The sequence below is a fragment of the Schistocerca serialis genome, chromosome 2, assembly GCF_023864345.2.
Source record: "Schistocerca serialis cubense isolate TAMUIC-IGC-003099 chromosome 2, iqSchSeri2.2, whole genome shotgun sequence".
In the NCBI taxonomy this organism is placed as follows: Eukaryota; Metazoa; Arthropoda; class Insecta; order Orthoptera; family Acrididae; genus Schistocerca; species Schistocerca serialis.
This window is the reverse complement of record NC_064639.1, coordinates 966,987,806-967,012,519: the sequence shown is the minus strand read 5'-3', so window position 1 is coordinate 967,012,519 and position 24,714 is coordinate 966,987,806. Positions and strand designations below refer to the sequence as shown.

At 44.9% G+C, this 24,714-nt stretch overlaps 1 protein-coding gene across 1 annotated transcript in view; it reads right to left on the bottom strand.

Moving 5' to 3' along the window:
• LOC126456553 (TGF-beta-activated kinase 1 and MAP3K7-binding protein 3) overlaps positions 1-24,714 on the bottom strand; it is a 422,096-nt gene that overhangs the window by 273,583 nt on the left and 123,799 nt on the right. The window contains exon 3 of the mRNA XM_050092300.1: positions 23,285-23,840. Coding sequence (XP_049948257.1) covers positions 23,285-23,840 — 556 coding nt within the window. The remainder of the gene's footprint in view (positions 1-23,284; positions 23,841-24,714) is intronic.

Below are 24,714 nucleotides of genomic sequence, written 5' to 3'. Positions count from 1 at the left end.
TAAAAATAAGCTTCGTCAGTAAACCAAATGCTGCCCACATGCATATCGCCGTCATCAATCCTGTGCACTATATCGTTAGCGAATGTCTCTCGTGCAGCAATGGTAGCGGCGCTGAGGGATTGCCGCGTTTGAATTTTGTATGGATAGAGGTGTAAACTCTGGCGCATGAGACGATACGTGGACGTTGGCGTCATTTGGACCGCAGCTGCAACACGGCGAATGGAAACCCGAGGCCGCTGTTGGATCACCTGCTGCACTAGCTGCGCGTTGCCCTATGTGGTTGCCGTACGCGGTCGCCCTACCTTTCCATCACGTTCATCCGTCACGTTCCCAGTCCGTTGAAATTTTTCAAACAGATCCTGTATTGTATCGCTTTTCGGTCCTTTGGTTACATTAAACCGCCGTTGAAAACTTCGTCTTGTTGCAACAACACTGTGTTCTAGGCGGTGGAATTCCAACACCAGAAAAATCCTCTGTTCTAAGGAATAAACCATCTTGTCTACAGCACACTTGCACGTTGTGAACAGCACACGCTTACAGCAGAAAGACGACGTACAGAATGGCGCACCCACAGACTGCGTTGTCTTCGATATCGTTTACATCACTTGCAGCGCCATCTGTTGTTGAAAATTGTAATTACTGTAATTTCGAAAGTTTGTCCGCCTGGAAATGTACTGTGTCCCAAGCATATTGCAACAAACGGTGTATTTCTATCGCTGCTCGTTTAGTTTTTATTGCCGTTTCAAATATACCGGTCATTTTTGAAACCCCCTGTTCATGGTCTGCTTCGCCACACGCTGCTCAAGTTGCTGCACCCACCGTAGCGCACGACGCCACCAACGCTCCGCAAGTATCGCTTTGCGCCTAAAGATTCTAATCTTTTCACAATTTTTGGTCGCTCCAGGCGCCGGGAGAGAGGAACGATTCTTCGAAAGCTGGCCGCTTGCACGTATTTAATTCAACTTACTGCCGGGTTGCTGCCATCGGAACCAGATTTGTGGTTGGCCTTGCGAGATTCTTCCGCAGATTTTCTGTCCCCAGATTCGTGTCCTACCGGGTTCTTATGGCCGGCGCGGCCGCTCCCGCGTGCCTGTTCGGCACCGCCTGTGGAACCGATGGGGTTGGACCCTCACCTTCGCGCCGCCGCAGCAGCTGGTGCCCGCCGGGGGACCGGAGCCGTCGCCGTCGTCATTGCCCCCCTCTCCGTTTTTCGTCGGACCGGCACAGGAAGAGGGTGGGCGCTTTCCCAGTTGTTTTCCGATCGACGTTCCCCTCGGAGCCCGGGACGGAAGTTGGGGCGCGGCTGGGTGCTCCACGTCGGTCCCAGGCGTGGCTGCCCGCTCCTCACGCCACCCCTTCCCTTTCGTTGTCTTAAGACGGCTTCCTACATGCCAACTGTGCGGCATTAGCGGGGCGGGGGAGAGGAATGTGGATTCCTGTAACATCGACTGCACACCGACCAGCGCTGCGCCGCGAAACGGCATCAAGAAGGCGCTGACCCGCGCGCGAATGGAAAGAGCGGGCAGCGCCACACCTCCAGGAAGACAGAGTTCAGCGCCCTTGTCAGCGTTGATTTAACCAGGCGCCCATCGCTGGCCGGTCCCAGTCCGGTCATAGACTTCGAGAGCTAAAGTACTGAGTAATAGGAAGACGATACTTAGCCTGCGTTCTGCGGGTGCTAATAGAGAGTAAAGTACTTGTATGTAGAAGGCACAGGAAGCACAGGAATCAAGAGAAGTTTCTTTTCTTTTTACAAATAAAGTTTTCTATTCATTAGAAAATGTTTTGTAAAGATGACTTTGGATTACTGCCATCGGCCATCTCAACATCTCTCCTTCCTTGTTTGCATCACTGCTGACTCTCACAGTAGCCGACACAAAACAATTAATTTATCGTTTCTTCGCACTGCTTGATAATTTTATCGACGACCATGTTAAATATAAGTGGTGAGACACCATCAAATATTATACTAAATATATCTACTTCTCTTTTATTTACTTTTACGTAACGTAAGGTGGCTTCTTTTGTGCCAGGAGCCACTGTATAGTTCCAGATTTTTGGACTGTAGTATTTATTTCCAAATCCAGGGCTCTGGTAGTTGTTCTTCGTCATCGGTATCACCCTGAATAACTAATAGCCTGCATTTTGTCGTACAGGACGTATGTCACAACTGTCAATGTCGCTAGCAAAAAAAAAATGTGTGTGAAATCTTATGGGACTTAACTGCTAAGGTCATCAGTCCCTAAGCTTACACACTACTTAACCTAAATTATCCTAAGGACGAACACACACACCCATGCCCGAGGGAGGACTCGAACCTCCGCCGGGACCAGCAGCACAGTCCATGACTGCAGCGCCTGAGACCGCTCGGCTAATGTCGCTAGCAGTAGTATCAACATAACGCTCACTGAAGTTAAAATCTTTTGGGTTGTAAAGCCGCGTCATGTTCTTTCAAGCAATCGACGTTTCGACTCCTCCGCTAGGATCTACTTCATGGTCTTGTGGTGTCCACTGTAGATTGAGCACTAATGCTCAACCCTAGGAGCCTAAACAAGATCCCAGCAGAGGGTTCGTAACGTCGATTGTTTGAAGAAATATGACACGGCCTAGCAATCCAGAAGATTTTAACTTCACTGACGACGGCCGCGAATGCGTGTAGGCTTACATGTAACCCTCACTGTTCTTATCACAACATTTATGTTTAACATTTATTTATATTTGTATTATATTATATTTGAGAATAGACATTTCGATGTGCGAACGTGACCAAGAATTTAGCTAAGTGTGATACAAATACGCAATAAGAATCTATCAAGAGTCTGACCTGTGCTGTGTGCAGTGGTGCACATTACACAGTCGCGACCGTCCCACCACAGGCCAGGCCCGTAATGTTTATATTTGGCTTGATGGACGTGCCACGGAGCATGCTCGTGCAGTTTACGTTTCGCTCGATAGACGTAACCGTTGGTTAGCCTCATGATAATCACATCTGGCCACAGTACCAGACCACGAGTTTCACATGTGGCTGTAGGTTAAGCGACCAGCAAGTACACTCCTATGACGAACTGCAGGAGTCTACGTTACTCAACTGCCCTGTGTAAATATACTCGTACTTCGATCGTTTCTTCTCTTATCTAGCGGCTGTTGTTTGTCTTTGTGATAGGGCACAAAGCTGTGTTTTGTATTTACGCTTTGTTCTCCATACCCTATTGGGCTGCACTTGAGCTAGGCGTTCCCAGCGTTTGGTCACCTGCCACACTGTTTAGTCTGGACACACCACTACAATCGCTGTCGTCTTGATCGGCGCAGTTACCATAACAGAGTAGAATGCGTTGTACCACGCGCCCACAAACTTCGGACAAAACTTACTTATTTAGCTAAGCACCTTTTCCATTGATCACCGAATAATGTGAAATAAATCAGCTGAAACCATTTCAGATAACATTTTTAAACATAATATATTCTGTAGCATAGGAGTAACTTTTTTTATCTTACTTTCAAATTCAGCTTGGCAACCTGGCAGGCAGTTTGCATCATTCGGAAAGCCATGAAATATTTCGATAGCCGCAGTGTTCTTTTCTGTCTAAACTGAAATTAGAAGTAATTAACAATACTGCCGGTTATTTTTTCCTTAGCGTATTTTCACTGTACGAAGCAGAATCGAAATAGAATCATCTTTTGTAAGCTTCACTGTGAAACGTACTTTCAGGGTCTAGTTTCCGTATCTGAACACCTGTCTTATAAGATGGGGTATTCTACATGATTTAATAGCTCTGCCGGTCATATTATTTTTCCATCAACATAAATCGTCAATCTGTATAGCTTTCTGTGTGCATATACTCACGAGTTTTGCTTATCTGATGTTAATTCTAAATTCCATTTTATTTTTGTTGATTCCGTTTACGAAGGAAGGACTATCTGCACCTTGAATTTGGTTACCAGTTAAGTAGATCTTTAGAAAAACTTTAATTGCTCTTAAAAGTAGTTTGCCATCCACAAAGGCTTTTAATTTCCACAATTTTCTGTGTACTGATACAGCCGCGACCTCCGCTTAGCTGACGTTAATTTCGAATCCCAGCTCCCACCTTGCTCGATCCCGTTTAGAAGGGAATATTTAGGCCGGGAGCAAATGTTAGTCTGACCTGCATTTAACAGGCCCTAGAGTCGCTTACCAAGGGGCATAGCAGTTGGAAAATATGAATTCAGAATACAGGTGACGCATTATGGAGACGTAATTCATCCTAGCCCATGTCTTTCAGCCTTCTGACCTCATTCGTTGCATAATTTAACAGATTAATCTGCTGTGTTCCATTCTTTGAGAGGGTGTAATGGCCTTCATATCTGTTCTACCAATCCTAGTAGATGTCACGTCCTGTTTTATCAAGCTCTATTTTGTAACAGATAAACCGTAATCATTCCTGTCTCTTTTTACGAGTACACAGACGCCGAAATCCTCGTAAAAGACCCATACATTAGTTTGTAATACTGGTTTGTCTATAATCGTTGTACCTTTACTGCTCTGTTTATTCGCCGCAGTTATCAGAATCTACGTTTTTTTCCCCTAATTACACAATTCTTTAATAAGCGGTTTGCTGTTTGAGGCAGCATGTCCATGCCTTCTCCATTACAGACCAACTCATCCGTCATTTGTAGCGGGAATGTTCAGTTTATGTGAACTATTAGCAGAACACATTTATTTTCTGACCTACTTTCAAACTTTCTCTATTGCTTATTGACGTTTACTTGCATTGTACCGTGGTTCTCTATCACTAAAACTAATCTCAGCACTTCTAAGCAATGTTTCAGATCCTTGAACTTGACTGTTGTTAGAAGTAATTCATTCCGGGACACGCGCCCATTATTACTATTACTATTATTATTATTCGTGCCAGTAATCAAACTTTGCAGCTAACTTCGATAAAAATTGTTGCAACAGTAAGCATAAAGTTCCAGAACTACAGAATACGAAACGCTCTGAAGTCATACAGGAATTGGGCATTTTATGTGCTACTCCGTCATGGGTGTACCACTGCCTTCACAGTCAACTGCCACCGGCAACAATGTGTTGAAAGCTAGTGTCTCCGTCGACTATCGCAGATCTAACTGCGGCAAACAGCCCGTGGAGCAGCTAACCACTCGCCAATTCAACGTTAAACGGCAACAGCAACAACAGGTGGACAACCAAAGCATCCCTCTGCCACTTACTCCCTATCAGATAAAGTACCCACACCCCAAGCGTACATCTGCTTATAGCACGTTCCAGGGTACAGAGATTAGATTAGGACACAAAAACACAGTCATTTGAAGTTCAAAGCGTGGACACAATCGGCGTGGAGAGGCGGCTGTAAAGCATATTGGGACATACCGACAGAAAGTTATGGCGAAAACTACGTGAGACATGAAATCTCAATTGCCAACAGAGCACCATTCCGGAACGTGTCGTTTGGGGTAAGTGCATGTGATAAAATGGGTCTCCTGATACATATAATTTCAATAAACAATAAAAGAACCTATTGTGTGAACCTTGCATCCGTTTTGTTAATCTGCAGTAGCCGGCATGTGAGCTGTACCCAGTTGCCTCTGAATCATGTTGAATAATCTTTGGAATACTAGACAGAGAATGGTTGCTGAGGGCCCCTATGTCACCAGATTTCAATCCTATGGTTTCATAGTAGTAAAGCTTACGCCTGGAAACCGACAGACCGCGGGTCGAATACCATTTAGACTTTGAAATTTTACAGTATGCCTTTATCCTAGCCATCATCACCTCTCAATGGTGTGACGAGATGCCAGTGATTTGGATATCACGTGACGTGAAACTGTATGTTCGTTTGCCCAGAAGGATTACTGTGGTGGGTTAGAGCACGGAAATGGCTGAACATTCCTCTTGAGGGACTGTCTCCCAGCCAATCATGCAATACGACTATTTCTTCGAAATCCTACAGAACACATGTGATACGCTATCGACGAATGCAGTTCCGACCAGTTCCGATGAGTAGGTGCCGACGTTTGAGCAGTCAAGCATCAGAACATTTTCAGTGTCTTGGAGTGTCCATGGCACGACGCGTTGCCGCGAAATTTATTTTCTGTACGGTACTAGGCGTCTCTCTTCACTCCCTCAGATTACATGTATCTACTACATTACAACACGTTGATACACGAACAACAAAATGATCCTCTGTCGACCTGTGCCGTGAACCTCTTGATCATGTTTCTTAATTAATGGCGTAAAATAAAAGTAAGGGAGTCTAGGATCTTGAAAACGGCTTACTTCAATAAGCTCTTTCTGTAGTAATCCACTATTTCATGTTCTAAATATTTACTGATAACGCTAAACAAGAATTATTAAAAAAAAACAACAACAACGGATGAAAAATCATTGCTGGATATCTTTGAACAGTATTAACGACGGCGGTTTTTCGACGTAGGTAAGGGTAATGACTGCAAACTTCTCACAACACCTCTGCCTTTTCAAACGATCATTAAGGACATCATGTTAGGCATCAGCTGGAATTTGTGTAAAACAATTATAAATGAAACGCACAAAATTGAGAAAGTCCTACAGTATTAATTTATTACATTGACCAGTCCTCGGATTAAAGACCATCATGAGGCATTAACTGTATGGTGGTGGTGTATGCCGAAGATATCAGTACTGTCGAACATCCTCAGTTTTCTACCTTTCATTTACAATTATGAAATTGTTCTATCAAAAAGCACCGGAAGAATCAGTTACTTTGTACGAGGTGCATTCAAGTTCTAAGGCCTCCGATTTTTTTTCTAATTAACTACTCACCCAAAATCGATGAAACTGGCGTTACTTCTCGACGTAATCGCCCTGCAGACGTACACATTTTTCACAACGCTGACGCCATGATTCCATGGCAGCGGCGAAGGCTTCTTTAGGAGTCTGTTTTGAACACTGGAAAATCGCTGAGGCAATAGCAGCACGGCTGGTGAATGTGTGGCCACGGAGAGTGTCTTACATTGTTGGAAAAAGCCAAAAGTCACTAGGAGCCAGGTCAGGTGAGTAGGGAGCATGAGGAATCACTTCAAAGTTGTTATCACGAAGAAACTGTTGCGTAACGTTAGCTCGATGTGCGGGTGCGTTGTCTTGGTGAAACAGCACACGCGCAGCCCTTCCCGGCCGTTTTTGTTGCGGTGCAGGAAGGAATTTGTTCTTCAAAACATTTTCGTAGGATGCACCTGTTACCGTAGTGCCCTTTGGAACACAATGGGTACGGATTACGCCCTCGCTGTCCCAGAACATGGACACCATCATTTTTTCAGCACTGGCGGTTACCCGAAATTTTTTTGGTGGCGGTGAATCTGTGTGCTTCCATTGAGCTGACCGGCGCTTTGTTTCTGGATTGAAAAATGGCATCCACGTCTCATCCATTGTCACAACCGACGAAAAGAAAGTCCCATTCATGCTGTCGTTGCGTGTCAACATTGCTTGGCAACATGCCACACGGGCAGCCATGTGGTCGTCCGTCAACATTCGTGGCACCCACCTGGATGACAGTTTTCGCATTTTCAGGTCGTCATGCAGGATTGTGTACACAGAACCCACAGAAATGCCAACTCTGGAGGCGATCTGTTCAACAGTCATTCGGCGATCCCCCAAAACAATTCTCTCCACTTTCTCGATCATGTCGTCAGACCGGCTTGTGCGAGCCCGAGGTTGTTTTGGTTTGTTGTCACACGATGTTCTGCCTTCATTAAACTGTCGCACCCACGAACGCACTTTCGACACATCCATAACTCCATCACCACATGTCTCCTTCAACTGTCGATGAATTTCAATTGGTTTCACACCACGCAAATTCAGAAAACGAATGATTGCATGCTGTTCAAGTAAGGAAAACGTCGCCATTTTAAGTATTTAAAACAGTTCTCATTCTCGCCGCTGGCGGTAAAATTCCATCTGCCGTACGGTGCTGCCATCTCTGGGACGTATTGACGATGAACGCGGCCTCATTTTAAAACAATGCGCATGTTTCTATCTCTTTCCAGTCTGGAGAAAAAAAATCAGAGACCTTAGAACTTGAATGCACCTCGTATGGAATACATTTCAGTCCGTCCCACAGACTCGTTGTTAATGCCCATAACTGCAAGAGTGATTTGCCTATTCGATAGCTTCCTGCTGGCTCCGTATGGGCATTACACCTTTGTTGTTTTTACTAACGCTTAGTGTTCTGACGCATCTCAAATTTCTCTCCTGACAATGTTTCCACAACCTCCTGTGTGCGTCATTGGAGGATCGTGATTTCCAAGTAACAGTGTAAATACCCGTCGAATTTCAACAAGTCCATCCTCCAACTATATAGCACACACCAGCTGCAAACCCCACCATGTTCTACAACATGGTATTCGTTGCATGAGAAGCCCTATTGAAATGTACGCACATGTCAATGCCGAAACTTTCAACTTCGTAATTTCAGAGGTTCATAAGAGCATTTATTTATATTCACGTCGGTGAAAATATAATCTTATGAAATCGCTACATTTTAATCATCTTGAATGACCTGATACTTCATGTTTCGCCAACGAAAATGGAAGGAAGACGAGGGAGAACAAGCTAGAACGGGGAAGGAAATTGTACGTGCTCTTTTCCAAGGACTGAATATTTATTGGAAGTGATTGACCAACAGCATTTATGTATTTTTTTATGCATGACACGCAGCTGTTTGATTGTCATTATTGCAACTACCAGTTTCGGCTTACATCGTCATATCGGTATAAAATATGAAATGCAAATAACATGTGATAACATACAACGAGGTGAAAAAATTCATGGGTACTTACTAATACAGTGAAGGAACTTCGTTTGCCCGGCGTAGTGCAGCAATTCGACGTGACGTGGCCTCAACAAGTCGCTGACTGTCCCCCGCAGAAATACTGAGCCATGCTGCCTCTACAGTCGCCCATAATTGCGAAAGTGTTGGCGGTGCAGGATTTTGTGAATGAACTGACATCAAGATTATGTTCCATAAATTTTCGCATTGTCCAGAATATTCTTCAAACTAATCGTGAACAATTACAGCCTGATCACATGGCGCACTGTCATCCACAAAAATTCCATCGTTATTTGGGAATATGAAGTCCATGAATGGCAGCAAATAATCTCCAAGTAGCCGAACATAACCAATTCCAATCAATGACCGGTTCAGTTGGACCAGAGGACCCAGTCCATTCCATGTACAGACAGCCCACAGCACACTGGGCCGTCCAGAGTGGCCGTGCGGTTCTAGGCGCTACGGTCGCAGGTTCGAATCCTGCCTTGGGCATGGATGTGTGTGATGTCCTTAGGTTAGTTAGGTTTAATTAGTTCTAAGTTCTAGGCGACTGATGACCTCAGAAGTTAAGTCGCATAGTGCTCAGAGCCATTTGAGCCACAGCACACTGGAGCCACCAACAGGCAGCACGCTTGAGTGTATGGTTTCGTGGGCTGTGCGTCATTCCAACCCTATCATCGGCTATTGCCAACTTGGGTCCACGGCTTCGTGGGGTCTGCGCCACACTCTAATCCTACCATCGGCTCTTACCAATTGAAAGTGGGACTCATCTGACCAGGCCACGGTTTTCCGGTCGTCTAGGGTCCAACCGATACGGACACGAGCCCAGGAGAGACGCTGCAGATGATGTCCTGTTAGCAAAGACACTCGCGTCGGTTGTCTGCTGCCAAAGGCGAAAAATGTCAAATTTTGTCGCACTGTCCTAACGGACACGTCCGTCGTACGCCCCATATTGATTTCTGCGGTTATTTTACAATGTTGCATGTCTGTTAGTACTGACAACACCACGCAAACGCCGCTGCATTCGGTCTTTAAGTGAAAGTTGTCGGACACTGCGTTGTCTGTGGCAAGAGGTAATGCCTGAAATTTGGTATCCTCAGCATACTCTTGACGGCGTGGATCCCAAATATAAATTTCCTAACAATGTTCGAAATGGAGTGGCCCATGTGTCTAGATCCAAAAACCATTCCGCGTGCAAAATCTATTAATTCTCGCCGTGCGGCCATAATCACGTCGGAAGCGGTTTCAGTTCTGCCAATGTATTGCTCTGTTATACCTTGTGCACGCGATACTACCGCCATCTATATGTGTGCATATCGCTATCCCATGACTTTAGTCACCTCAATGTATCACATCAATATGGATCTCCATATAATTACTGCCCCATCTGAACTGCTAAACATCTACATTCTTACACAATAGGTGCAACTATGGTTGAAAACACATATTTCGTGCAAGATACGAATTTGGTTCTGTGAGTGATTAGCTGTCAGACGCGGCTGCAATTATTTGCACTGCCATATCGATTCAATATAGCGATTTGGGTAATCATTGGATTTAGTTCTGAAAGGATCGGGGGTGGTGGGGGGGGGGGGGGGGGGGTGGGAGGAGAGAAACACTTACAAGCGACTAAACATCAATGTCACCACAACATTTTTTTCCCCGTTAAATAATCGAAGCCTCAAGGTTTCCAGGAAATTTGATTTCAGTGGTATCACCTCAGGCAGAGAGTGACGTAAAAAGCAGAAGAAAGGACAAAAACGTCAAAAAAGGTGAGGCACTGCAATGAGGTAGGAGAGGTGTGCCGGTTTGAAGCAATTGGAAACCGCCCCGGCCTCGGTTTAGTCAGCCGGTCAACTTCCGCACTCGCCTGGCAGTAAAGCATTGAACACTTGGCTGCATATTTACGCCACAGGAGATCATACGATGGTGATAAGCTTCACGAAGGTAACCTGACGAGGGGGTTCAATGCAGAAATGTTGAGTAACCTACTTTTGAATAACAGAACGGGGATCTTAACTCTGCTACTACAGAACGCTGCGCCACCTCGCTCGGTTTTTGCGTACCAGGCGAACTCGTATCGCCCTACGTAGTTGCAGGCCGTCCGCGTCAACAGGCACCTCCACGCTCGGATGGTGGTCGTCGCCGCCTCCGCTGTCGCGTCCGCTTTCCAAGAGGCCACCCGCGGGACGTCGTCAGGTGAGACAGATGCGGGAGCGCTCTATTTTTACGTAATTAGTGTTTTGGTTGGCGTCGCGCGACACCAAATGTCGGCAGGTGCGAGCTGTCCAACAATGCGTAAACGCAAATAACCGCCGGCCGCCAAGGGCGCCGCCCCCGCGAAGCGCCGGCCGTGAACTCCGCCACCACGCCGCTCAGCCCTACTCTGGACAGTCTCAGGTCGCACATAATCGCCAGTTAATGCAGTTAGCCGGCCGCGGTGGTCTAGCGGTTCAGGCGCTCAGTCCGGAACCGCGGGACTGCTACGGTCGCAGGTTCGAATCCTGCCTCGGGCATGGATGTGTGTGATGTCCTTAGGTTAGTTAGGTTTAAGTAGTTCTAAGTTCTAGGGGACTGATGACCACAGATGTTAAGTCCCATAGTGCTCAGAGCCATTTGAACCATTTTTAATGCAGTTACAATTTCTTGACAACCGAATCGTCGCTTCGAACTTCTCTTCGGAGACTAGTGCGTGATTAAGTAAGAAAGGAAAGTAAGATTAAGGTTATGACGTGACAGATAAAGTTAAATGCCAGAATTAAAAAAACAAAGAGGCAGACACGGTTGTGCGCTTGCGTTATGTGAGATGGAGAAAGGAAGTGCGTCTGAACGCGCCATGTATTTGACAGCTGAGGCCGCGTATTGGCCGTGCTAGGCTGCTCTCACACGAGAAACTCCCCATCGTACCCCCATCACATTTAGTGATAAATAGCCCATTGGATAGCCCGTCAGAAACTGGACACAGATCAAGCATGAAAACAGGAAGAAGTTGTACTGAACTGTGGAAAAAAGAAGCAAAATAGAAACAGCGAACTGTCCAAAATTAACAAGTGCAATATTGAGCGACACTGAATGACCGCGGCATCGTGTTCATGTGGTCACGATGTCGGACTGTAAAGGAGGAGATCCCCCATGTCTCACTTTTTTTCCCCACAAAATTGTGAGCTGTCCGGTCACTGACGTGTCTGTTCGCTGTATTCAAATTTGTGTATACATCGTGGTGTAACGTCTGTTTGCAACAGCGACGAGTAGCGAAGGGACCTCCAACTCTTGAATTCCTTCGTTGTAACATAGTTCACACCCGTTTACTTCTTGTATTCGTTTCTGTAAGAGATTTATGAGGCATCTCGCCTGCTCTCACTATTCATCACATTTACTTGCGACGGTAATATACTCTTACCACATGACTCATGTTCTAGAACCAATGTATATTATGACAATTGCCAAGACTACAGGAGACACACATCACTGTACGGACGGACAAAAAAAAAAAGTGCGTTACGATGGAGGTTTAAACATGGATCACCCGCTTTGCAGTCCAACAATGTGACCACAACAACCAAGCCGGCGTGGTTCTTGCAAGTCGCTCGATGTTGCACATCCTGTGCTCGGACCGTTCACTATTTCTATTTTGTTTCTTTTTTCACAGTTCAGTACACCTTCTTGTTTTAAGGTTTGATCTATGTTCAGTTTTTGACGGGCCATCTTACAACTACATCTGAGGAGGAGGGGGGGTTGCGATGGTGAGTTTCCCTTGCCAGTACCAAATCTCGCGAGAGTCGCTGCATTCTCCAGTAGATGGCGGCAGGACTGAGTCACTTAGATGAACCCTCGACATCATTCATTCTGGTGGACACAATAGTACGAGAAATACCTCAGTTGCAGAAGGATAGCAGGTAAGCTGTAGGTCAGGAACGTGATATGGAAAAACCCAGCAGCGCTCGACCGTTGGCGAGAAGTGTGAATCGGCTAGCCACCATGGCAGAAATAAGAGGCTACGTTAGTTACGAAACGAGGAACACACAAACCCAAAATATCTATAAAATACAGAAACAAAGAAATAAGACGAGTGCGTGGGCATAAACACGCTTTCAACCAGACCCGTAATTTTGAGTTACAGATATCTAAGTTTTGCAAATAATACCAGTTTTAAAGCCGGCCGAAGTGGCCGTGCGGTTAAAGGCGCTGCAGTCTGGAACCGCAAGACCGCTACGGTCGCAGGTTCGAATCCTGCCTCGGGCATGGATGTTTGTGATGTCCTTAGGTTAGTTAGGTTTAACTAGTTCTAAGTTCTATGGGACTAATGACCTCAGAAGTTGAGTCCCATAGTGCTCAGAGCCATTTGAACCAGTTTTAAAAATTAATATCTTTAGAACTGTTTGGGCGATTCTGATAAACTATGTGTCACCAGGCAGTAATCGCGTGGTCCTATCACAAGATTACGTGTTCCAAACTCTCGTCACATGATAGAACGTAATGCGCCCAGGGACATTACGGAACACGATCGTTTTGGCGGCCTAGGTGTTATGGTGTGGGGAGGCATAATGTTGCATGGCCGTACTGGCCTCCGAATCTTTCAAAATGATACTCACCGGCAGACGTTATTGCGACACTGCACACTTTTCAGGGGTGCGTTCGACAGTAACTGCCGGCAGGTGTGGCCGAGCGGTTCTAGGCGCCTCAGTCTGGAACCGCGCGACCACTACGGTCGCAGATTCGAATCCTGCCTCGGGCATGGATGTGTGTGATGTCCTTAGGTTAGTTAGGTTTAAGTAGTTCTAAGTTCTAGGGGACTGATGACCTCAGATGTTAAGCCCCATAGTGGTCAGAGCCATATGAACCGTTTGACAGTAACAACATTTTTATGGATGGCAACGCGCGACCGCATCGAACAGTGCAGGCAAACTAGCTCTTGGGACAAGAGAATATTTGGCCAATGGTCTGGCCTGCACGTTCCCCAGACTTAAATGCCATCGGCGTGGCATGCACTGGGGAGAGGCAATGATCACGTCCTCATGCACCAACGACCACCCACCAGTTGTCAACCGTGCTGGTGGAGGAACGGAACGCCCTATCACAAGAACTCTACACCAAACTTGTGACCAGCACGTGACCTCGTTGCAAAGTATGCATTGCCATCCGTGGTGATTACACACCTTATTAACAATCATGTCCTACATTTTGAAATGTGCTATGGTACTTGGTAGTGACATCTTGCGACAGTTACTCTCGTCGTTAAGTTTTCCACGCCAGCGCATAATTCCATGTAGGTTCGTTAATATCTACATTGGAACTACAAAGAAAGGCGTGAAAACGCGGCTGAAGGAACACAAAAATCTCTGGCAAAGAAAGGTCAGCTGTATCAGAACATGATTTTCAGCCAGGAAACCACGAAGTGAAGTTTTCCCAAGGCAAAATTTTACCTACAATGACCAACTGTTATCCACGCCTATATACTGAAACCATAAAAATATATATACACGAGGAAAATATCAACAAAAGAGCTGAAGTTCTGAAACTTAGTGGTCCGCAGCTCGTGGTCGTGCGGTAGCGTTCTAGCTTCCCACGCCCGGGTTCCCGGTTTCGATTCCCGGCGGGGTCAGGGATTTTCTCTGCCTCGTGATGACTGGGTGTTGTGTGATGTCCTTAGGTTAGTTAGGTTTAAGTAGTTCTAAGTTCTAGGGGACTGATGACCATAGATGTTAAGCCCCATAGTGCTCAGAGCCATTTGAACCTGAAACTTAGTACTGTAGGGGAGTAGCTCTACAGAGTCAATGGATAGTTTTATCTTTGACAGACGGTCAGTTCCATGGTTAAGTTTTATATTTGGACAAGGATTACTTCTGCGGATGAAGCGTTAACTTCCAACCACCACCACCACCACTCCCTCTATCTTTCTTTCTTTCTTTCTTTCTTTCCTTTTTTTTCCCACGGTACTTATGTCGATCTCCGACTTCTGACCAGACAGTTAGGTTGGCAAGCCTAACGTACGGCACGCACAATTTTTTTCCGTCTGTTTACTTTTATCACAAATGAAGGAAAACTACGTATCACATACAGATACGTTTAGATAGTTTGGATAAATATAAAGCAATATTTTAAGTAACGGAAGCACATAACTGTTTGGAAACAGCGTCCTACATTTGTAACATAAATTTATATAATAATTCATTACAATCAGGAAGCCCCATTTACTTACAAAAAAAAAATCACTGATGTAATTTGAAACGAAACTTTGGAGCAGTAGCATTTGAAGAGTTAAAGACTTAAGTCTGCTGTACTTGCTGGTGGATTTTCGATACTTCCCCGTTATCTATTTTATTTTAATAATGGCAAACAGAAACCGCTGAAATTCGCTTTACCGCAGAACGGCTAGTGTCTATGGTGTTTGTCCTATTCACCTGTCGCCATACACATTCCGATTCTACTTTACTAACACAATTAAGTAGATTATCGCTGGTTTGTTGACTTGCAAATTCTTTGTGAGCTCCATTATGTACGCCTTCCTACAAAGAAAAAAAAATCATGGTACATATCTGTCAAAATGACGTGCTGCCGTGTAAATGTTTACCAGCTTTAATATGCTGGTGACTTACTGCATGTAGATCGAAGTGCTGGTGTACAGGTCGAGCTCCTGTGCTCATTTTGTAGTACCACTCTAGCTCTCTTTTGAGTCACGTTCCACCGTGTTTTTAACATGAGGTCTATATTGGAGCTGATGAACATTCACACGGCAGCACGTCTATCTGACAAGAAATATACCATACATATTGTTTCCACTTCATGTGGAGACATACGATTTGCAGCTACAGAAGACACACAACGCAAAAACACTTGCGATACTTTAGTTAACACTCCCAGTGAAGGAAATAAATTATTTGTATATCTTGACGCCTGATATGAGCAGTAGTGGCTCTAAACGCGTAGCCAGTAAATTAATGTTATACAGGATGTTCAGCGACGGAATCCCTGGTTTCAAAATTAACTATGTCCGAAACTACGATCGATGGACGAGTGCAAGAGTAGGTATATTTATTGTCAAAATCATAAGAATTTTAGGAAGCCTTTTCGAAATAGTTCGAAAAACTGCTAACAGATGGCACTGCACACTGTAAAGCTCGCACAGTATTAGCGCCCATTATTAAACTTGTCCTCTGCAAACAGTCTTCGCAATCTATTTGAAATATCGACCACACACAGTATGAAGATGGTACAAAGGAACATTTGCCATCACGTCCTGCAGCATCTCAACAGAAATGGATTCAGATGTCACACAGATCGGCAATTCAATGTCGCCCAGCGCGGTAGGATGGTTCCGATAGACAGTGTCCCTCGATGTGCCCCACAAAAAGTTGTCACAGGGAGTTAGATCGGGCGAATATGGACGCCGATCCATCCTTGCGCCAGTAAATTGCAATAAGCCTACGCAGTGGCTATTCCCAAAGTACTCATCAAGAGGCAGAATACCTGTTCGCTGTGATCTCGTCTGGCCCCATCTTGTATGAACCACTCAGTGCCTCGTCGATCATCCAACGCTAGATGTGTGGCTGCAAATCGTTCCAAAATTACAACGTAACGTTCACTAGTGATCGATTTCGCGTGAAAAAAGGGAAAGTTAATGCCCCTGCTGCATCCCGTAGCCCAAACAGTAGCTTTGAGGGAATACACAAAAATAGGGATTTTCGGAACCCCAAAATCAAGACTTTTGTTTACTCACGATTCTGTTCAGGTGGAAGTGTGTTTCATCTGTGAACCAGATGCAGTCATCATCAATCCTTCATTATCAGTCAGCCCCCTGTCGTACAGCTCGCACAGGTAGCTTCGGATTTTGAATCGAAACATGGGTAGGCTCTGTCTTAATATTTTCTGCCTGCTGGAACGCTTCAAACATGTCTCTACTGAAATTCTGCGGGCGGATTTCCCTGGGTTTTGTTAGTAGTTTCAGAACCTTGGCGACAATTTCAGGAGTAACTACAGTTTGCCTTGGGCCAACATTCCCCGCTAGATGACCAGCCACGCTGCCTGTCCACTGGAATTTGAGGAAGAGCTTGCGAATGGTTTTCGCATCTGGTCCTTTTGGAACATTACGTCGTGTTTGGAAACTGCGCCTTGTTGTCGTTGGACTTTGTTCTAACCTGTGGTATTCCAGAACCAGAAAAGAAACAAGTTGTTCAATGGAATACATGATTTCAGCCTCTTCCTTCTGTATGCCAGCATCCTTCCATGTTTCAGCAGTGAAACTGATCGCTCTGGCTTGCAGCGCAATATTTGTACGCGCTAGGTATTGTGATTACATCGCAATCTGTTAGCAGCTTTCTGAACTATTTCGAAATTTCTGTACAAAGTTCTTACAGCTTTCACAATAAACAAACCGTTTGTTGCACTTGTCTATCGATCTTAGTTTTCGAGATATTTTGTAATTTTGAAATCAAGGATTCCTTCGATGGACACACTGTAAAATCGATAGTAGTTAACTGTGACTAACTGTGGTGTTTACATAAAACCTTTAGTATAAAACAGTCACGGAAAACCACTGTCCCAACGTGGCTAATATTTATTGTGTTGAACTCTAATTTCTGGTGACAAATAGTCTACCCATGTCTCATTCATAGCAACAAATCAGCATAGAAAGTCAATTGGAGTCTTTTTAAAATAACGCTGCTAGCAATTGCTTTTGGTGAGCGCTCAATAAAAATGTGAGACCTATCTTGCACAAAGCTTAGTTACTTCCTCGTGTTACATGCACTGCACTCTTCTTCCGACTTGCCTGTTGTCTCAGCTATTTCATACAACTGTAATCAGAGATCGCCCAATACCATATTCTATACATTCTCTATGTTTTCAACTGTGATTGCAGTTTTGCGACTTCCGCCGAGAGGGAAGGGGCCCATTTTTTAAGTGAACTTTCACGAATATCTGTTAATTTTTCAATAACAATAAAATCCATCCAAGCCGAAGGTTTTTTGACGGGATAGTATTCCAATTTACCCATCTGAACCACACACACACACACACACACACACACACACACACACACACACACACACACACACCACGACTACGTTCACCAAATGTTGCAAAGGGCACCTGACTGACATTTTTGAAAAAAGTATGCGACAATACAACAAACCGAAATGAAATGATCCTATGGCATCGTTGGCCGGGAGGCCCCATGCGGGGGAGTTCGGCCACCGTATTGCAAGTCCTTTTTAGTTGACGCCACTTCGGCGACTTGCGAGTCAATGATGATGAAATGAAAATAAAGGACACAAACACCCAGTCATCTCGAGGCATAGAAAATCCCTAACTCCGCCGTGAATCGAACCCTGGACCCCGTGCGCGAGAAGCGAGAATGCTACCGCAAGATCACGAACTGCGGACTACAACAAACTAAATGTCACTGACATGTCAATCCCATCGCTATGCCACAACGACAACTTTCCACTTTGGCAGCGTATACATAGACACTTCGATAGGAGAATTCCTGAAAAAGTGGGAGCGATTACCTTCGGAAATTTCACTCGTGAAAATTCAAGATCCGTGTTCCAGATAAGGGCTTCATCGACTGCGGGTTAGCGCTGCGAACAACACAATGTCCCCCTTACTACTTCATGGGTTCAGCAGCAAGATAGAGTGGACGTAAGCTGCTTGAATAAATAAGCAGTTTTCTTAGCACGGCAAGCATTTAGTCTAAGTGGGTGAAACCCGAATATTAGCGGCAAGTCGTTAAATGAGCTTTTGAGGCGAACAGCTAGATGTCTGTCGTACGAGTATTTCTATTTGTTTGAATATAAGGAACATCTTACACACCCTACCAAACAGCTTATGCTGTACTCATGGAAAGGAGCGAATATTACTTCCTTCCATAACATGCAAATTGTTCGAATGAGAGCGACATACTTTCTTATGCTACAAAACAAATGCTCTCTGATAAGAGGTGTCTTCGCAAACACGTTTACGTTCCGTCTAAGCAGGAGAGGATATAAATGCAGACTAGCAATACCAAGAAAATATGAAATCTGCTGAAATCGAATGTAAATTTACTTGTTAGGAAGTCTTTTTTGAAGGTATTTGTCTGGAGTGTGGCCTTTTATGATAGTGAAACGTGGACGATAAACTGTTCACTCAAGAGAATAGAAGCTTTTAAAATGTGATGCTGAGAAGAATGTTGAAGATTAGATGTGCAAATCGAGTAACTAATGAAGACTTGATGAATCGACTGAGGGAAAAAAAAATCGGCTTTACTTGAATAAAAAGTTTAGTAGTACATGTCGGGGGGGAGATTGTAGAGGGAGATCAAGAGAGGAATACAGTAACCAGGTTCAAACCTATGTAGGTTGCAGTGGTTATGCAGAGATAAAGAGGCTTATGCACAATAGACGAGCACGGAGAGCTGCATCAATGCATTCCTATGGCTGAAGACAACAACAACAAAAACAATAACACTGGGAACGTCTTACGTTACTATACAGTTGTTGCCTTTATAAACGAATACTGCACGCAAAATCCTGCATAATGGATTGCGTGGATGGCACAAGAAAACGTACCTCAACAAGCGGTCAACGCTAATACGTCAAATACTACATTAAGTAATGGCACTCTTCGTGAACTTCTTTGTCTTTAGATGGCCTTTGACCAACATTGTTCAGAACCATGGCGCCGGATCAAATGCTTTGTTCAACATCAGGCATACTGTCAGCCATTTAGCTTTACCACTATTACTCCGTTTCAGGTGGCTGACAGTACTAATAAGCGGGCTTCAAAGAAGCTGCGAATGGGCGTAGTGCCTAATTTGGCGATATTTACTTAACCATTCACCCGCATAGTCCATATAAAGTAAATGTGAACACCACAATGACAACCAGTGATATTATTAACAGTTCAGATCAAACAGATGGCAGAATCCGGTTCTTTGATAGGACTAACCGGTAATCTTCAATACACACAAATAGGGGCAATATGAATGGTCACACGGAAATGCTGATTAACCAGCACAGCTTTGAGACAAACTGAAAGACGGCTTCTTACAGCTCTCTGTGAGTCTGTAACAATTCACATCAAGTACTAAAGCAAATCTGTACAACATTTTTTGAAGGTGACTGTCAACAGCTGCTAACTAATGAATAAAATGCACATTTGAACCATCGGTTCCTTTTATTTTAAACCCAAATATCAGTCGGTTTCAGTCTTGGGCCATCTTCACGGATAAGGGTTAAAATCGTTTAAGCCACCACATTACATTAGTCATTGCTTACAGTACTAAAGGTACACGGCTCTGCGTACAGAGCTGTGTACATTTAGTATTCGTATGTTTGCTTCTAAAAGTCCTGTGCCGTATACTGATATTCATGGCACGCATTACACATTATTTAAGTAATGACTAATGTAATGTGGTGGCTTAAACCATTTTAACCCTTATCCGTGAAGATGATCCAAGACTGAAACCAGTTGATATTTGGGGTTAAAATAAAAGCAACTGATGGTTCAAATATTATTTTATTCAAATCTGAATACATTTGCGATCTCAGATGAATGAGGCGCATCCAGTTACACGACAATATGTCAAAATCTTTAAAACTACATAAGTTAATCTCTCGCAACGGAGAATTAACATTTAATCGCTTCATGCGATTTCACAAACGTTATCTCAGATGATAGCATTGCACTACACATATCATACCTGGAAGTTACATATCAGCACCTATTTTACTTATTGATTTACGGCGTCTTTTCTACATGTTCTATTATGTAAATGTTTTTCAGAACATAGTAACCGCCACAATTACACAGTAAATGAATACAGCATGAATATCTCGTTTTGTCATACTTGTGTATTTATTTAATGAACAGTTTACAAATTTGCTGGTAACTTTATTTAAATGTTGACTGCAAGTGATATTAAAAAACAGTGTTACTTTAAAAGTGGTCAATCACATGCGTTAGCGGTCACCACAACTGAAAAGAGAACCAATAGAAGCTCCTCTGAAGAAGGTATTAATAACTGTTAAAATAAAATTTAAAGACAACTCGTTCTCTTGTAACTTGAGCGCAGTTGCTCAAGAATACTGTCTTATTTATTTCTCGACGTCGCAGCAACCACTAGGTTTGGCTAGCACCTGTGTTTATGTTTAAGCATGCGTTTCTCGCCGTGTTTCTATATTTTTGGTATCATATAAGGTACTCCGCAATCTCAGACAGTTCCTCGTAATAAACTGATTCCTTAAATGTTGGAGGTTCGTAACTGGGATTTAATACACGTCTTTGCGGAAGCACCTGCCATTTAGAATTTCGATAGTTCTGTGACAATCCCATGTCAGTAAAGCAAATACCATAGGTGACATTCTTTACGTAAGTGCCATTTACCTCTTGTCCCTGGTCACACAGCATGCCAATAAAGTAAGCAGAAATGTGTTATAACACGATTTTTCGTAAACAACGATCACTTTCGCAACATTAATGTACAGTCTGACATTTGCTTTACTTGCGACTAAAAAGATGAGATCTAAACATCTAATTTCCTGATCTACTGCTCCTACGACGTATCTGTACAATGTGACTTGTGTCGTGACATATTAATTCTATAGTGAAAGACTACGCTACTATGTTTTAGCCATATTAAGAAGTATAAGTTAGTGCTTCTCCACACTGATATTCACTGAAAACTTACTAGAATCTCACGTTATAACCATTTACACATCGCTTAATCCAAGTCGAGATTCTACAAGGACTAGTTTGAGTGCCCTTACTTACATCTTGGTTAGTATTAAGGGGAATCAACCAGAGTAGATCCCTATGGTCAACACGGACATTAACACCTGCAGATGTCTGCACCCTTTAAGTGACAATTTTGACAGATAGCTGTACAGGGAACAAACGTGGACGAGCTGATCAACATACATTGCAGGCAACGTGCAGAGTCAAATACTGCAATCTTCTAGACTATAATGAAACGCACAACATCTCACATAATAAATGAAAATACTGACACGAGATCCCCGCTGACAAATCATCTCAGCCTCTGAGATTCAGAAGCATGGACTTCTCGCGTCCTTGGAGACTAGTGGACCATAGGTAGGGATGTTGTAGGCACTACCGCCACGTTTGACTTCTGTTTAACGACTATGTTCTACCACGTTCCTGGATGCATTACGAGTTCCCAAATCTCTTCATATGAGGGTAGGCAATGGACCCACGAACATTGCCGAACATGATTTTTTCGGTGATCCGGGTATTGTGTGGGGAGGTATAATATTGTATGGGCGTCCTGACCTCTAAATCTTTGAATACGGCACCACTCACCGGTCAAAGTTATTGTGACACTTCATTCCTTTACCATGCACGCCTTGCAGCTGTTCATTCGGCTTCATTTTTTCGGTTGAACAGGTGGAAGAGCTCTTGGAACGAGAGGATATCGCTGAATGGACTGAGCTACCTCTTCCCCCAACTTAAACGCATCTAGCACGAGTGGCATACGTTGGGGAGACGTACTGCAGTACATCTACAGGCACTAACTACCATCCAACAGTTGTAAATTGCACTGTTGGATGAATGGAACGCAGGTGGAGCAGCTCCTGGAACGGGAGGATATTCGGCGAATGGACCGGCTTTACCCATTCCCCGACTTAAAACACCATCAAGTACTTGTGAGATGCGTTGAGGAAACGGATTGTAGCACGTCCACGTACACCAACAACCGTCCAGCCTTTGTTAACTGCGCCGCTGGAGGAGTGGAACGCCCTACCACATGAAATATTTACAAAAATTATGGTCACCAAGGGAGCATTTTGCAGAACATGCATGGCCGTCGGTGGTGATCTCACACCCTATTAAGGACCATGTTCCGACTATTTTAATGTCCAGGAGACCATCAAAAATCACTGAGACGCCACTGTAGTTTTTAGTCTTTGAATAAAAGTGTCATTTCTGTTTGGTTCATTGCATATTTCTTTCAGTTTCCTTCTGTACTCTACTGTAGCAGATCTTTCTATCTATGGTTCAAATTTCCTCAAGCAATGTTAGTTGGCAAGCGAAAGTTACTTTCGTCCTTAAAATTTTGTATACCAGTGTATAATGACTACCGCTGCAGAGGGCTATTAAAAATGTATTGTATTAAATGACTACCTGAGAAATTGAATCCCTGGAATGACATTTACAAACACGAACTGAAAACATATACAGCGCACACTAACGTCGTGTAGTGTGATCATAAAGCTCTCTCAGTATCTGAATTGCGAATATTGTCAAACTGTCAATGCTTCTACTAACAGTTCAGTATATATTGGTAACATTAAAAATTTTTTGGGGGAGAATCAATACCGTTCGTCAATGTTACTAATATTAACAATACGACAATTCGCGCCCTCAGATGGTCAATATACTGGCGATTTCACAATATTATTGAACGTATGAGGGCTCCTGTACAGCTTTTACGGAAGGGTCTACGAAGTTGCGCTGTTAAGCGAGGGTAATAGCTAGGATGAGTTTACCTTGCGTGTAAGGTCGCAGGTGGTCGCCGCCGAGGGAGCGCACCTGCGCCCGTAGCAGCTCCTCGTCCGTCGGCGTGTCTGGGGCGAGAGGCGGCGACGCGGGCGGCGAGGGCGGCGCGGCGGCAGGGGGCGGCGCCGCCGAGGGCACGCGAACGGGCGCAGGGGCGGGAGGCGGCGCCGCGGGCGCAGGGGCGGGCCGCGTGCGCGCCGCCTGCACCGAGCCGGCGCCGCCGGGCCCGATGCAGATGCGCAGCTGCGACTGGAAGCCCTGCGCCGGGTCCCAGCTGGCCGTCGAGTAGCTGAGCTGCTGGCGGCCGCGCGTCGCGGCCGACGACGTCACGTCGACGGGCGGCTGCGGGCCGTCTGTGCGCGGCGAGCGCAGCGTCAGGTTGACGGAGGTGACGGAGCGCGCCTGCTGCGGCTGCGACTGCGACGGCGCGAACGGCGGCGCGTAGTGCGGCGTCGGCTCCAGCCGCAAGGAGGTGCGCACGCGCGAGTCCAGCACGCGCTCCACGCTGCAGTTGACGCTCAGCGAGTAGGACGTGCCGCCGCCCTCCTGCCGGAACACAGCAACACGCTCTACACCGCTGGCCGCGCTTCACTTTTCTTTGTTGGGAAGTAAACTGCTGCGGTTACAATGCACACAGTCACACGTGCTACTTCTAAGGGCTATCAAAATCTGCTCTCTCTCCAAATTTTCTGACGTGGCACCCAGTGACTTTCTCTTCTTCCCACGGACGCGGAAACCTTTCTGTGGCAGGCATTTATAGAATGACGATGAATTTTTGTTTTCTTCAAATTTAGCTCTAGACCACTTTCTCACTTCTTTTCGCATTTCTTCCAGCGTACTTTCAGTGTTTTATTCGGTCCAGCATAGGCGCCCGCACTGTGTGTGTGTGTGTGTGTGTGTGTGTGTGTGTGTAGTTGGGAAAGAGGGGGGACAAGGGAAGTCAGTTTCCAACACAACAACACAGTTCTCACATTCACTAGGTGATCAATAGTATCCGGACACCTGGCTGAAAATGACGTACAAATTCGTGGCGCCCTCCATCGGTAATGCTGGAATTCAATATGGTGTTGGCCCACCCTTAGCCTTGATGGCAGCTTCCACTCTCGCAGGCATACGTTCAGTAAGGTACTGGAAGGTTTCTTGGGGAATGGCAGCCCATTCTTCACGGAGTGCTGCACTGAGGAGAGGTATCGATGTCGGTCGGTGAGGCCTGGCACGAAGTCGGCGTTCCAAAACATGCTAAAGGTGTTCTATAGGATTCACGTTAGGACTCTGTGCAGGCCAGTACATTACAGGAATGTTATTGTCGTGTAAACAATCCGCCACAGGCCGTGCACTATGAACTGGTGCTCGATCGTGTTGAAAGATGCAATCGCCATCTCCGAATTGCTCTTCGACAGTCGGAAGCAAGAAGGTGCTT